General features: G+C 39.1%; 1 protein-coding gene across 5 annotated transcripts in view; it reads right to left on the reverse strand.

Moving 5' to 3' along the window:
* Positions 1–443: 443 nt before the first annotated feature.
* ATM (ATM serine/threonine kinase) overlaps positions 444–15,527 on the reverse strand; it is a 117,195-nt gene continuing 102,111 nt past the window's right edge. For 4 of the 5 annotated variants that reach the window (XM_032472510.1, XM_032472511.1, XM_032472512.1 and 1 more), the window contains 6 exons: positions 14,926–15,091; positions 13,592–13,678; positions 10,057–10,171; positions 8,952–9,015; positions 4,137–4,273; positions 444–4,025 (listed from right to left, as the gene is read on the reverse strand). In XM_032472510.1, the coding sequence (XP_032328401.1) occupies positions 3,842–4,025; positions 4,137–4,273; positions 8,952–9,015; positions 10,057–10,171; positions 13,592–13,678; positions 14,926–15,091 (753 nt within the window). In that variant the 3' untranslated portion in view covers positions 444–3,841. The remainder of the gene's footprint in view (positions 4,026–4,136; positions 4,274–8,951; positions 9,016–10,056; positions 10,172–13,591; positions 13,679–14,925; positions 15,092–15,527) is intronic. The other variant, XR_004316929.1, reaches the window with a different exon arrangement.

Raw genomic sequence — 15,527 nt, forward strand, 5'->3', positions numbered from 1 at the left:
CTTATGCAAAATTTACTAGAAACTAGACAAAAGAGCCTGAGACTCTGAAGAAGAAGAAATTTGTTGACTTAAAAAATGATACATATGTGGAATGTAAACTTCACATTTAGAATGTCAGGGTCTTTGTGTTGGTCATATTCCACTATGTATCTTTTAGACTCTGGAAATGTTAACCAGATCTCTCTCTAGCATCCCCAGCCCCCTAGAAAAGAAAAGTCATTTGTCTTTTTGTCATGAGGTAATTAAGAAAAACGACCAGACCATTTAGAATGCGATGCAGCAGACCAGTCTGGTCCTGCACCATGAGCTGCTCGTCTACCCCACGCTGTGAATTCTGCAGGGGCGACCATGCCTTCCTTGCTCACTGAGGTCTCCCCAGAACCAGCACCTTGCTGGGCACACAGAACACTCAAGTATTTGAATAAAATGAATGAGCCTTAGCATACATTTTCTTCGAGATTTATTTTAAAACAGGTAACAATTTAACAGGATTCTGGCAATAGTGTAATAAAGAAATACATTCAGTAGTACCAAAATAAATCTACATGAAATACATAATTTCATTGAAGTGCAATAAAAATACTTGAAATGGCACGTGTCTCTCTATCTCAAGCCAGTATACAGCTTTCTAGCTATTTAAAGACTAGCCTACTTTATAATCTTTAAGAAGTCCAACGTTTTCCTTTCTGATTTTAGTAGCTTTAGACCATATTTAAATTTTTAGCATACATTTTAAGGATATACTATAATGACCACAGATTTATTTACCTCCTGGTTAGGGAGATGCTTTGGGGTGGTATGATCAGCAAAGAGAATAGTGGAGAGATATTATTTCCCTTAATCTGAATGTAACTTCAAACAGTCTATAATTTATTTCCTTTTCTAGTAGCTTTTTTCCTTGGTTTCCACTGACCTTTATAAGCAACTGACTGGTGAAGGCTAAATTTTTTTCACTTGAAAGATTTTCACATTAGAGATTGTCCATATAAAACCTGTACCTTCAATTTCATACTGAATTTCTGTATTTATTTTACTGAATATAATATATTTACATATTATATTCAGTAAATTTATATTACTGAATATAATATTTAATTTATATTCTGGCTTGGACAACTTACTTTATTTCCCCAAATTTCATTTTCCCCAGCTGTAAACTGGAATAACATCACTAATCTTGCAAAAGATGCTGCATATAAGGTATGTCAGGTACTCGGTATACAAGAAATATTCTGTGATGAATATTTTAAAAACCTAACCACTCCTCATTTGTTCCCAGTAAATTTCCACCTTATGAATTTCCAGACAGTGTTCCAGCTTGTCATATCTTTAGGATTTTAATTCTAAAGCCGTGAATTAGGTATTCCTCCTAGGAATATCTGAAAATTTGGTAAACTTTTCAAAGCCGTTAATAAGAATATTTGAGCATGACAGGAGCCCTACAGTGTACCACTTAAGGTTGAAGAGTAGATTAATGGTGTCATTCAAAGCCCTTTGGATACACCAACTAGCAAGAATTAGCCGCAAATTCACTTACCTACACTATCATCTAGCTGGTAATTTCTTATTCTACCCATGAAGATTTCAAGGCTTTCTTATATAAAAAGTTTACCACATTCCCTCAGTTCACTACGGTAATAAAACTACCAATATATACCAAGTACTCATTTAGGAAGATTAGAAAAATATACACCATGGTAAGTATGTAATTTGAAATGCAAAATAAAAATGTTAAGAAAAGTTCTCCAGAAACCAAACCAAAAGATTTATACTACAGAAAGTTCTGGAGATTGTTTTTTGGGGGGAGGGGAAGCTGGGTAGATAAGATATGAGCGAGAATTTGCCATCGGCAACAGAGACAAATACCAACCTATCATTAGAAAAAGCTGTTTACATAATCACTTAAGATACAAATAAGAGGAAAGTTCACCCACACATTTCTTTATCTCTGCAGCTGAGCTGAACATTTTCCTGAAGATGGAGGGAGGATTACTTTCACCAGTAGACAAGCCAATGGTCTTACTTATTTATCTGTTGACACTACAGGGATAGAAGTTTCTAGCTATATAGCAAACCTGACACCTAAATTCTTCTGCTCCAACAAAACACGAAGAAATGCTAGATCAGATGTAAGAGATTTTCTTTGAAATGCATAGCAGAACTTGTAAGAAAGGGGTACTCCTCAGGGGAGGAGGGTGGAGCTCAGTGGTAGAGTGCATGCCTAGCGTGCACAAGGTCCTGGGTTCGATCACAGTAGCTCCATTAAAAATTAAAATATGTAACTAACCCTAATCATCTCCCCCCAGCCAAAAAAAGAAAGAAAGAAAGAGGAAATCCTTATGACCAAAAATACTCAGTTTCAGCAGGTAACTGAAAACCAGAGAGGTGAATGTGTGAGTGGTAGTCCAGCTGTCCTGGAACAACCTGTCAACCTCACTAACCTGTGGGCTCCAGCTATAACATCGAAAAGACAACTTCAAAGCGGCAGAGTTTAGGAATTAAACGCATGCCCCCTCAGGCCCACCATAAAGGCGGGGCCCGAGGCGGCTCGCACCCTCGGTGAGACATGCCACACACTAGCACAGGCGGACAACGAGGAAGAGCGTCTGTGTCTTGGCCTGGGTGTCTTCTCTCAGTCATTTACACCACTCTTCAGGCCAGGAAACACTGAAGCCGAGAAATTAAAAGAGGAATGGCCTTCTGTCAGTGACAGCCGTGGAAATGTGACATAACCAGACACAAAACTTTTCTAGAAGGAATTATTCTTAACCCACGTCCTCAAGATTCCCACAGAGAGAGCCCTGCCAAAAATAAGCTCAGCCTCTGAAGATCACAAAATATGTGGACGAACAGCCCACCAAACACAGGAGCCAAGAGAATCCAACAACAGGAGCTGAACCCAGCAGTGCTATTACAGAGACTACAACACAGGGGTGTTTAAGTAGGATGTTTAAAATGATTAGTGACATAAAAGGAGTTGAAAAAAAAAAACCCCAAAAAACCCAACCAGACATCATAAAACAAATAATAGGCAGGTCTGAAGAATGATACATACTGAGAAATGAAAAACTTGTGAAAGGAGAAACCCAATGATTTAAAAGATTACATAGAGACTGGAGATTTCACGAACTAGAAGACAGACATGAAGGCATCACAGAAAGATAAAGTAATGGAAAACACAAGAGGGCTTAAAAGACAAAGAGAACACAATGAGAAGGCCCAACATACATTTCTAAAAAAATAGTAATACTGTGAGTCTGTGAAATTTGTTCTCTGTATCGTAACAGTTCGTTATTCAGTAAGTGAAACTCCACTAAAAATCTAAGTCTGTTTACAATGGTATGTAGATGGTTACAATTTTAAAGGTCTTTTCTTCCTTTTACATATTTTTATCAAATAATTTGTCACTCATACATAACATCTGGGAAACAAGTTTTAATTAAAAGCTACACCAAAACTAGCAGTGTATTTATTTGTTTTAATTCATCCTAAAGTAAAATCTGTCAGTGTGGCTCCTGTATGCCTGCTGCTTCCATTTCTGGCTAAAGCAGAAGTCAGTGATTCTCCTGAAAATGATACAACCAGGTACTTGATGAGAAAAAAGAAACATTTCACCCAGGAAAGCATGATGGACGGTTATTTCTAAAGTGTGACAGAAGAACTGTTCCTTCAGACTAGCAAAGCATCTTTAGGTAATTGAGGCAAACACTAAACATTGCTTATAAAAATATAGTAATTTATTTAAATATTAATACCTATGCAAAGTACGTGGGTGGGTTAAAAATGAAGGCGAAAATAGAATTTCTGAAGGTTGACTTCAAAGGCATTCTCACGCTGAATATCACACCCAAGGTTTCCATCCTGGGAAAAGCCGGCTGAGATTTTTGGGGTCCATGGCCTGCTGGATGAGCAAATTCACCTGTCCACCCACGCTGAGCACGGTTCCCTCCTCCACTCCTTTCAGTTTCTCTTGCAGTCTCATCAAGACACGTTCAGCTACTTTGTTGAAACTCTGGTCAGTATCACTGATGAGGAAAACCAAAGGTTTTAATGAGGTGGAACAGTGCAAAGGGCCTTGGGAACAGCAGAAGCTGAACAAGTGACAGTAAACAGGTCCTTTCCAAAACACTGCTCACCTGCGGGTTCGTTTGCATTCCTGGTCCTCTGCGTTCAGAGTGGAGTGGAACTCACTTTCGTCTTCTGGCCTCTGCTGTAAATACAAAGCTTTCAGAGGATTCATGGTCCAGTCAAAGAGAGGGTCATACAGGAGGACCTAGGCAGAAAGAACACACGTATTAGAAGAACAATGCGCACAGTGATGATGTATTTAGAAACAGAAGAACCAGTATTACAGAAGTAACAGGCCAGTCACGTGGCAGATGCCTGGGAGGGAGCGCACACTTATCCATGTGCCTCATGTTTCCTTGTGGAGGAAACGGTACTAGCATGATGCTCTGGGCTGCTTCTCCCATCTGAATTCGTTCTCCCTCCATGTTGGGGGCTGTGACATCCCTTGACCCATGCTTCCTGACTGGGTGAGACCAATCAACTAAAAGGAGACAAGCACGAGTTACCTTCTTTCCTTCTGCCTCTCTCTCTTTTTTTTTTTTTTTAATAGACTATTCTTTTTGAGCAGTTTCAGGTTTACAACAGAATTGAGCAGAAAATAACAGAAAGTTCACACACAGCCCTCCCCACCCACGCATATATACTTCCCTACCTGCAACATCCCTCATCAGTGCGGCATATCTGGTACAATTGATGAACCAACATGGGCACATTATTATCAACCAAAGTCCATATACATTAGGGTTCACTCTTGATGTACATACAGTCTATGGGTTTTCACAAATGCATAATGACATGTAGCCACCATTACAGTATCCTACAGAATACTTTCATTGCCCTTAAAATCCCTTGTGCTCCATCTATTCATTCCTCCCTCTCACCCTCTCCCCACAACCCTGGAAACCACAATCTTTTTGTTGTTTCTGTAGCTCTGCCTTTTCCAGAATGTCATTTGGTTGGAATCATACAGTTTATAGCCTTTTCAGACTGGCTTCTTTCATTTAGTAGTATGTCTTTTAAGTTTCTTCTATGTCTTTCATGGCTTGATAGAGTTTTGTTTTTTTTTTTTCACTGCATATATATCTTTAAATTTACATATACTTACTGTTCATTGCTTCTAAAAGTTTAGAGCTTCATATTTTTAAACTTACATAGTTAACAAAGGAATAAAGCCAACCACAAAATAAGAATTAACTCAAAAAGATACATACACCCTGCCATTGACAGCAACGTTATTTATAATTGCCGGGATATGGAAGCACTAGTCACTTTCTTTCCTGCTGCTTCTCCTCTTGACCAGTATGATCCGAGGTAAGAACATCTGCTTTGCAGGCCGAAAGTCTCCCTCGGGGGGCTGTACCAAGGGACAGATTAGGTTGTGGGACCTGGACAGCACTAGCAAGTCTATTTGGACTTTACTCCTATGCCACGTTCTCCAATAGTTTTATCAGCAATAAACCCAACATTTTGATCTCTATCTTATTCCTAAGGATCTTTTTCACTCAATTAGTTCCAAATTTGAGTGGAGAAAAAAAAGGTTTAATTTACCGAAAACTCCTCAAAACCCAAGATCTCACGTTATGGGTGCCACCTCGAAACATACATAGAGAGAGGAGAATCCGAATACCAAAATAACTGGCAGGGCCAGAGCAAGTGGTTCTAGGTCTAAGTTTCATGCGTGAGGTCATGGGGATTTCTGACCTCGGCCATTCAGAACAGCTAACTGCCCCTGGTATTTATAAGCATAGAATTTTTTAAAAATAGGCCTCAGCAAATGCTTACCATACAGGTCTTAATAATAAGTGAAGACTCAATTCCAGGAATGAGTGACTTTACAGGAGACTCCAGCACTGCAAAGTTGGACCACTTTCTGGCTGCTGCCTTTACTGTGTTTCTTGGCAGGTCTGCAGGCTGGCACTACAGAATGCCCTTAGCATTACACGTTTAATTCCAGGACAAGTACTAGTTCAGCAGCACCCAAATTTGGTCATCTGTTTATTCTGTTCTGAGCATTCTCCAGGGCCATGGAAAAATATGGAGGGACTGACTCTGAATACATGGGGTTTGTCCATTAGTTTAAGGGTTCCTCTGTGACGACAAGTTTGGCACTGACATGGCTTTAGATTTCAGGGATCCAAAGCAGTTTCACCCACAAAGGGAGGTGTATTTCATTAACCAATGAAGAGGAATGGGGGCCTCTATTATAAATAGACTATATGGTCTTCTTGAGTTGAAGCAGAGAAACAACACAACTGAATTACTTCAAACCCAAGGTCTTGTGTTAGCATCTTACCTGCGAATTCTGGAATCAAGGAGGAGCTGGAGTGATTTGAAAAGTATACTTTAGTCTTATTATCAGAAAGGAAGTGATTGAATGAAAACAATAAAGGAATACAGACTGATGAAGTTAGAACAGGGTGTGTTAGTCTCGGCACTACGACATCTGGGGGCTGGACACTTCCTTGCAGTGAGGGCTGCCCTGTGTGTAGGATGTTTATCGGCATCTCTTGCCTCTACCCACTGGAAGTCAACAGTGCCCTCACAGCTCCCCTACCCCTAGTTTTGACAACCAAAAGTGTCTCCAGACACTGCCAACTGTCCTCTAGGGAACAAGACTGCCCTTGGCTAAGAACCATTGAGTTAAAGGGAGAGATTTCCTTAGTAGAATGGATAAAATCATGGAGAGTAGAATGGATAAAATCATGGAGGGTAGGATGGTCTATTATGAAGAAGAAAATGAGACCCTGAAGGCCAGTAGAGACAAACATACTGAGAGGGAAAGGGAAAGGCACCCAAGACACAGGGCTCTTAAAGAGGGTTAAGAAGCGAGAAGTTTTCACTGATACTAGATCAGAAACAGTGACTGTGGCTCAATGAAACTAACAGAGCGAAAGTGATGCCTACAGGAGAGGAGACTGAGATGACATCCCAGAGGACTGGGGTCCAGCACGCTCCTGAGAAACACTCTGCTAACGCTGAAGACACAAAGCCCACAGTACAGTCAACTGGGAAACTACTCTTGAAGATTGGGACAACCACACCAAATCATTCCAGGAAACTGAGACAGATTTACAGAGGGAAGATAAGGCAGATTTCATTGTAAAAGACACAAAGCTTATAAAGCTTGTTAAGTGACACGGTTATTGTAGACGGAGTTGCAAATCAGCCCTCAAGCTTGAAACCCCCCAACAGTTTCCATCTTACTCAGTAAAACCTAAAGTCCTCACACCGATATAGGAACCCATAAATGATCTTTCCACTGTTAGCTCTCTAACTTTATCTCCTACCACTCTTTTAGAGAATGAGCCTCATGAGCAACTTGGCACTCAACTAATAAAACTTCTGAAGCTGTGATGGAACTACCCTCTTCCAGTAAGTGTTAACTCAGGATACAGTTACCAAAGGAACCCCCCAATTTACCCAGGCACAAAAAGTTCTTTTGACTGAGACTGAGCATAGTAAAAGACTGGGGAATACATTAAACTTCTTTGAATCTTAAATTAATTAGGAAGTCTGGACTTCTTTTGTCTTAAATGCAAAAAGGCACGATAACTTGGTCTTGGACCTTGACTCCTCCGTTACTGAGGCAGCTGTTGTAACATTCATTCTTGCTGCAGAACCAATGGCAAACTGTAATACATGACACCGTGTATGAACACAATGTGGGAAAAGGGAAAGTGTTTCCAGTCTTGCGAACATCACAGCCCTGGGAGTTAATTTTATCAACATACTGCTGGGACCCATTTTAATCGTCTTTGTAGGAAAAATCCATATTGCTACCAACAGTGCGAAGGAGACCTGTAAAGAGGCCTTTGGTTGATAAAGCTAGCAGACACAGGGCCACCCTAGCAGACGGTCAACTTCACCCTCCTTGGGATACAGTCCTGTCCTTGTTGGTCACAGGCTTAGTGATTAATGCCACTGAATTAAGTCAGCAACTCTCAACCATGGCTGCACAGTAGGACAGCTTTGTAAAAATACAAACGTTCTTGCCTCACCCCCAGAAGTTTTGTTCAAATTTGGTCAACATCAGTATCATTTTAAAAGCAATACAAGTGATAGTAAATTAAGTCTAGGACCACCTGCCAAAGAAACAAAAAGCTGAAAGAATGTAAAGGAGGCATAGCTCAACTCTACTTCCACGCTTCCCTGCGGAGGACACTTTTCCCACCTCTTGCCCCACATGCCCTTTACTAGGACAGCGAATGACTGTCTCGGGTACCCAGCTCTCGCTTGGGTAGAACTAACGTCATAAGCACTGGAAATCTGCTGGATTTCCTTCTCTTTCCGCCCTAATCAACAGAGGCAGTGATCCTGATGGAGCGTGTATGCCCTCCAGGCCCAAACCCCACTCGGTGGCATGTCCCCAGGTTAAGACGCAGACAGGCACTGAGGTGGCACCAGCAGCGAGCCAGTTTGGCCCTCACTCCTCAGACATGTTCCCCCAGTGCTGTCACTTTGATCTCCATCTGTCTCACTAAATGGTTCTGAACCTGGGCAGGTGAAAAGAAGACACACATACTAATTTCTCTAAAAACTCCAAAGGAAACCATTCTGGAAATAATACCATTCAAGACAAGATGTCATCGTAGCCTGGGAGTTAATTTTATCAACATGCTATCAACTCCAGGCTAAGATGTCAAAGTGCTGATATATGTATTAAAGACTAGAGGTTACTTACAGTGCTGTAACAGTGCAAGAAATCTGCAAGGCCTGGAGGCATTTCTCTGCCACTATTTATGGCGTGCAACCTCCTCTCCCCTGAAACCCAGCATCATCCTACCACCCTAAAACAAAGCACTGACCCTCAAATCAGGACCTTCCTAACAAGATACACAGTCTACCAGGCCAAGAAATAAAGATTTCCTTACAATACACCTTACCTCCACAATAGTTAACAGGGTTTCCTGAGAGTTTCTCATAACCTCCATGGTTTTCTCACAGCATCTACAAACACATTATAAATATGAATTTTATTACACACCAACATTTTCAGCATACTGTTATCTCCTATATATTCATGTTTAGTATCCTGAGACTATTCTGGTTAACAATTCCTAAATTAACATCTCAAAGAGTATAATAGTACTTGGAAGAGTGGGTTTTCAGTAGATGTTCCTGAAATGAATACAAATACACATGTGAATATAGGCTTAGCATTTATAAGAGTAACACAAAACCACCATGAAACATTTCCTTCATTGCTGATTATTGTGGTAATCATAGTTTTGTTTTAATAGACTTTATTCTTTTAGAGCAGTTTCAGGTTCACAGCGGAACTGAGCAGAAAATACAGAAAACACACAGCCCTCCCCACCCACACACACACACTCCCCTACCCTCAATAGCCCTCATCAGTGCAGCATACTTGGTACAATCGATGAACCAACGTGGGCACGTTATTATCAACCAAAGTCCACAGTTTACATCCGGGCTCACTCTTGATGTTGTACATTCTATGGGTTTTGACAAATGCATCATGACATGCAGCCACCACTATGGTTATCATACAGAATAATTTCATTGCCCTAAAAATCCCTTATGCTCCATTAAAAGTTGAGTATGTAGACTAAGAAAAAATTTTTTTAAGTTGAGTATTTAGACCTTTGTTGGGAAAACTACACAGAATTGCAGAGTTCTTTTAGCAGGAATTGGTACTAAGATCCTTTAGGATAATTTATATGCCTGAGAATGAGTACTCAATAGGAGTTCTGATCGGTAAACAAAGAGTTAGCTAGGACAGGGGACATCAAGGGTAAGGTGGGCTGCTTCCAGAGGAGGTGAGGAGGACAGCATGTGTGCTTTATTGGGTGGGGTCCTAGGGGGTCTAAAGGAAGCTACTGCTTTAGGCAGGGTCTTTTCCTTGGCACTGGTAAAGCACTGGGATGTCATTCTAGCAAGGAATTCTATAATCCATAGAAATCAATAATCCAAATGTTGACTTCAACACCCAAAATTATATGCCCTACCTTATCCTACTTGGCTTACCTTCTAAAGACACCTTCAACACCGGTAATGCCCATCCCATCCACAATATCTCTGGTGAGCCTAAAAGGAACTGTTTCAGGAGTGGGAAGGATTTTACCCTGTTCAAAGGCAACTCCTAAAATAAATAAATTAAAAAAAAATCACAAGGTTAGGAGGTTCCATAGCTAATTTACGTTCTTCCCAACTGGCATGTGAACTTTGCAGAGTCACCAAATAACCTGTAACCTATATTCAATCAGTACTAGAACATACAGTAGTTTATTCTATTTCTGCTCTGCCTGCCTTCTTCATTTCTACCATTGTCCAGGAGATCCACCTCAAATTTAAAAAAATAAGGTAAAAAAAACCTATTTACTAATGTAATTAGAGAAATCTACATTAAAGGGTGATTTTTAAAAATGAGGTGGTAAGGGATAGAATTTAAAATGCAGATAAATATATATATCTTTTATCCATTTTCCCCCAATGGTAACACCTTACAAAACTATAGTAAAATATCACAACAGGATGCTGACATTGATAGAAGCCAGATACAGATTATTTCCATCTCCACAAAGCTCTCTCATGCTGCCCTTACGTAGCCATACCTACTTCCCCACCATGACCTATCCCTACCCTCTGTTCTTACAACAATTACTAATCTAATTTCCATTTTTATAATTTTGTAAGTTCAAGTATGTTATATAAACAGAGTCACAGTATGTAACCTTTTGGGATTAGCTTTGTTCACTCAACATAATTCTCTGGAGAATCATCCAAACTGTGGTACATATCAATACCTTGTTCCTTTTTACTGTGGAGTTGTATTCCATGGTACAGATGTACCAGTTTGCTTAAGCATTTGCCTATTTGAAGGACATCTGGACTGTTTCCATTTTGGGGCTGTTACAAAGAAATCTGCTATAATTTGTGATACAAGTGAACATCTTTTGGGGGACATAATTTGCTATCTGTGTATCTTTTTTTGTGAACTGTTTATTCATGCCTTTTGCCCATTTAAGAACTGTTTTTTGTTTTGTTTTGACTGTTGAATTTTCAGAGTTTTTATGGCTAGACAGTCTTATGGTCCGTGCTTTTGATGTCAAGTTTAAGAACTCTTTACCAAGCCCCAGTTGCTGAAGATTTTCTCCTTTTTTCCTCTGTTATTCAGATTGGATCATTTCTACTTTCTGTCATGTTCACTGATTCTTTCTTCTGCACCACTATTCTGCTTGTTGATCCTAACCACTGAGTTTTAAATGTTTAATTATTGTATTTTTCTGTTCTAAAATTTTTACCTGGTTCTCTTCTACATCTCCTGTTTCTAGGCTGAGATTATTTCTGTGCTGAGACTTAAATGTATTTTCACTTGTTTCAAGCATGTTTGTAATTGCTCCTTGAAGCATTTTTATGATGGCTGCTTTAAAATCTTTGTCAGATAATTGTTAACTTAAAATGTTAATCTTTGTCATCTCACTGTTTTTTTTTTCTTCCCCAAAGAACATATTTATATTTAGGCTTGCTTCTAATAACACCTAGATACATTATCGCTATGAGAACAGTGCTGCATATTCTGTATGATACTGAGAATCAGGTGCTCTTGTACCAATGATGAGAATTGTTAATGGTACAAACGTATTGGAAAAATTAATTTAACCCTACAAATTCTGCACCAACAAGATATCCTACGCCCAGGATTTTACTGAAGGGAAAAGAAGGTCCACAGAAAATTTGTCCATACATGTCTGCAGCAACTTTTACAGTTCACTTCTATTACTGATTTGTAATAGTTACCGATACTGTCTTGAGAAATGAGGCCTAATGAATACTCAGACTAAGTGAGAGACTCCCCTCACTCACCACATTCCTTTCACCACCACCAAGAAGACACAACCCAGGCATTTGCTGAATATAGAAAAAGGTCATCATTTCATGGTGCAATCTAAGAATTCCAATATATTTTAGATGAGAGAAGTTGACCATGGAGGAGTTCACTGTTGGGCACAGAATGTGAAGCTGGAGGAACTCTGATTAAAGGGGGGGCTTGCCCTGCTTCTACTGGATGTGAGTCTCTCATCTCTGTAGCAAACTTCTCTCTCATTCTTCCCTTACTTCTTACCCACTCGCAGAACAACTCCACATTCTTATCCTACACATCCTTAACTTCCATTTAATCCTTGCCTTTTCAGTCTCACTTCCTGCATTCTATCCAAAGTTTACTAAGACTGATTTAACTGTTAAATTCAAAGGCTTGTTTTCAGCATTCATCCTACTTGACCTTTCTGTATCAGATGCTACTGAGCACAGCATTTTCTTCTTCTTTTCTTTTTTAGCGTTTTTTATTGATTTATAGTCATTTTACAGTGTTGTGTCAAATTCCATTGTAGAGCACAATTTTTCAGTTATACATGAATGTATATATATTCATTGTCACATTTTTTCTCTGTGAGATACCGTAAGATCTTGTATATATTTCCCTGTGCTATACAGTATAATCTTGTTTATCTATTCTACAATTTTGAAATCCCAGTCTATCCCTATCAGCATCCTTCTTTTAAGAAAATTTACCCTCCCTTGGCTTCCAAGATATCCCTACCTCCTAGTTTCTATGACTTGTTAGTTATTCCTCATTTTCATCCTGGCTTAGCCTTTTTAACGCTGGCATTCCTTACAATTCCATTCTTAGTCCTCTTCATCAACAACGTGTGAGATCAGAACCTCCTCTAGTCCAATGACTTCAACTGAAATCTATTTGCTGAAAGTTCTACGTCTCTTACTATGATCAACATCTTTGCTTTCCTGTTTATTAAACTACCTGTTCCCCCTGGAAATCCCAATACCTCAAAACAATGTCTAAAATTAAACTCATCATTTTCTTATTCTCTAGTGGGAGAGAGCTAGTCCCCTCTCCCACTGTTTCCACATCCAACATCACTGGTGCAAGTTACTACAAAAATGTCCCCCAAATCCAGTCTCCTGGGCCATACAACTTCAGTCCAAATCATCTCTTTCATCATCTCTTGTCTGAACTATTGTAACATTCCCTAACTCGTCTTCCTACCTCAATACTGCTCCCTAAATTATCTTTCCAATAATCAAGTATGATCATGCTCTGCTTAAACATATCTTCCTTTACTTCCCAGTGTTTAACAGATTAAAGCTGAAACTTCTCAGCCTGGCTTTCCATCGTCCAGGACCATCTACAGCTCAAGCTACTCAGTGACATGCAGCTCCCCGCCAGCCACATGTGACGTCTCATCGTTCCTACAATGCCGTCCCTCCTTTCGTATTTCCTCGAGCTTCTGTCTGGATTATCCTCCCTCTCTTTCTCTGAGACCTGGCTTACACGTCACCTCTTCTAGTAAGTTTCACTCATCATCCTCCAGACAGTCAGCGACTCCCTCCAGCATAACTGTGCTTACACTTCTTTAAAACAGTATTTATTGCTTTACAGCCCTCCCACCCCCTTTCTATACTTGCAATATCCGGGTAGGCAAACAGCATTTTTTGATGACCAGATATTTATTGAATAAAGACACACATCTCTGTTACTTACCTAAATCTATATGTACGAGCTCGGCTGACTGCTCGTTTATCAAGATGTTCTGTACGTGTCTATCCCCAAGTCCAAGTATGTAACCAACTACGAAAAAACACACAAACCAAAGTCACTGGTATCACCTAGTCCTATAAGCACCTTTGGTCATAATTTCAACTAATACCACTGACTCTACATAATTCTTAAGTAGCTTAGGCTTTTTTGCCTATTTAAAGAAAATTAAGTACATCACTAGCCATTTTAACTTGTATCTTGCCAGCTATTCTCATTTCTACTGCGTTTTATGAATCTTAGATGATTTGCTAAAAAAGTTTTCCTTTTACTGATAAGCACATGTTCAAACTGAGACACCTATGGGTAAATCCTACATACCTCAGTGAAACTGTCTTCTGCTTAATGAATTAAATTTAACACAAATTAATCATTAATTCATTTAATTGAGTACATATCCAGGAAAAACTACACTTCTATTTTTAAGACAAATGATAATATGCATTAAAATGCTTTTAACCTAATGAGAGACCTCAAGTGGTGTTAGAGAAAAAAACAGTGGCTAGGGAGTCAGGACGCCTGGGGTTCCTGCCTCGCTCTGTCATTAAGGGGGCCTACTTTCTTGTTTATAAACTAAATTAGTTCAATCAGATTAGTCATTCTCAATGTAGAAAAAAAGAGGGTTTCATTAAACCCAGAAGTTTTTCAAAACATACATGTCCTGCCTTTCTGGTGTATAGTACCTAAGTGATGAAAAGAGTGGTCTTTAACTAAAAAACAACAGATTAAAAGATCACTGATACTCCTTTTAGTTCTCATACTCTAAGATTTTGTTAACTGCCCTATTTCAATCCCTTAGAAATTAAAAAAGTCAAAATATATGTTGTTCACTGAATATTTAAATATATTATTTCTATTTCAAAACCAAAATTCTATTAAATAGAATCAATCATTGGAGGTTAATATCACAGTTTTATAGAGGTTGTATGCAAAAGAATAATAATAATGAAAAGAAATAACTTCAATGGACTTGTGAGTTTTATTATTTTCCAAGAAAAATCCCAGAAAATAATACATTAAGTGAAGAGAAAATAAGCCATTTTCTCTATTAAACAAAGAAGAAAAAGAATCAGTCTTATTTTCCTACCAGGACAAACAGAATTCTCTCCTGCCAAGGGTAAGAAGAGCTATAGTTAGAAGCAAAGACTCAGGACTAACAAAAAACCCCAATGATCTAATGATGGAGATGGTTTGGTTAACAACCACCACCACCACCACCCTCCTTCTGAAACTCAGAATGTAGGAAGTGCTGCATCTACCACAATGTGTAAGAAGATTACCAATAGAAGAAGTAGCCACACTCCGCGTATAAGCTAACCGCTTCTCAAACCAAACAGCTGGATCCAAGAATTTTTCCATGCAGAAGTAACGGAAAACTGGTTGAAAATTTTGGCAAATATCCATGAAGGTTTCGTATTTGTCTTCAAAAGACTTCTTTTGCACTTCCTTTAACAGACAAGTTATAAAATTATTTTCTCAATATTTTTTTCAACTAACTTGACTAACGTCTACTAGGAGTTCCAATAGGAAAATAATACGATAGATACAAAGGCAATAAAAAGATGAACAAGATATTATTATCTCTACTCACAAGACGCTAACACAAGAAGCAATTAATAACAAGTTATAATTCCTTTAGGGTTTTCATGTTAATTGTAGGGGAAGGAGGCATACCAACAGTGACTGTTATTTGTCTTAATTCAATTCTAATTTGAATGATTCTGTAATGTATGTGGAAGTAAACATAAAAATGCCAAAGGTATCTCTAGTCTTAGGTGTATCACAGCACTAGCGGTGCGACAGGAAACAGGAAAAGAGGGGAAGATTGGCAGAATCAGTCACAGGTGGATTGCAAGGCAGCTGACATGTCTCAGATCTGTGC

The sequence above is a fragment of the Camelus ferus genome, chromosome 33 (genome assembly GCF_009834535.1).
Source record: "Camelus ferus isolate YT-003-E chromosome 33, BCGSAC_Cfer_1.0, whole genome shotgun sequence".
NCBI classification, from domain to species: Eukaryota; Metazoa; Chordata; class Mammalia; order Artiodactyla; family Camelidae; genus Camelus; species Camelus ferus.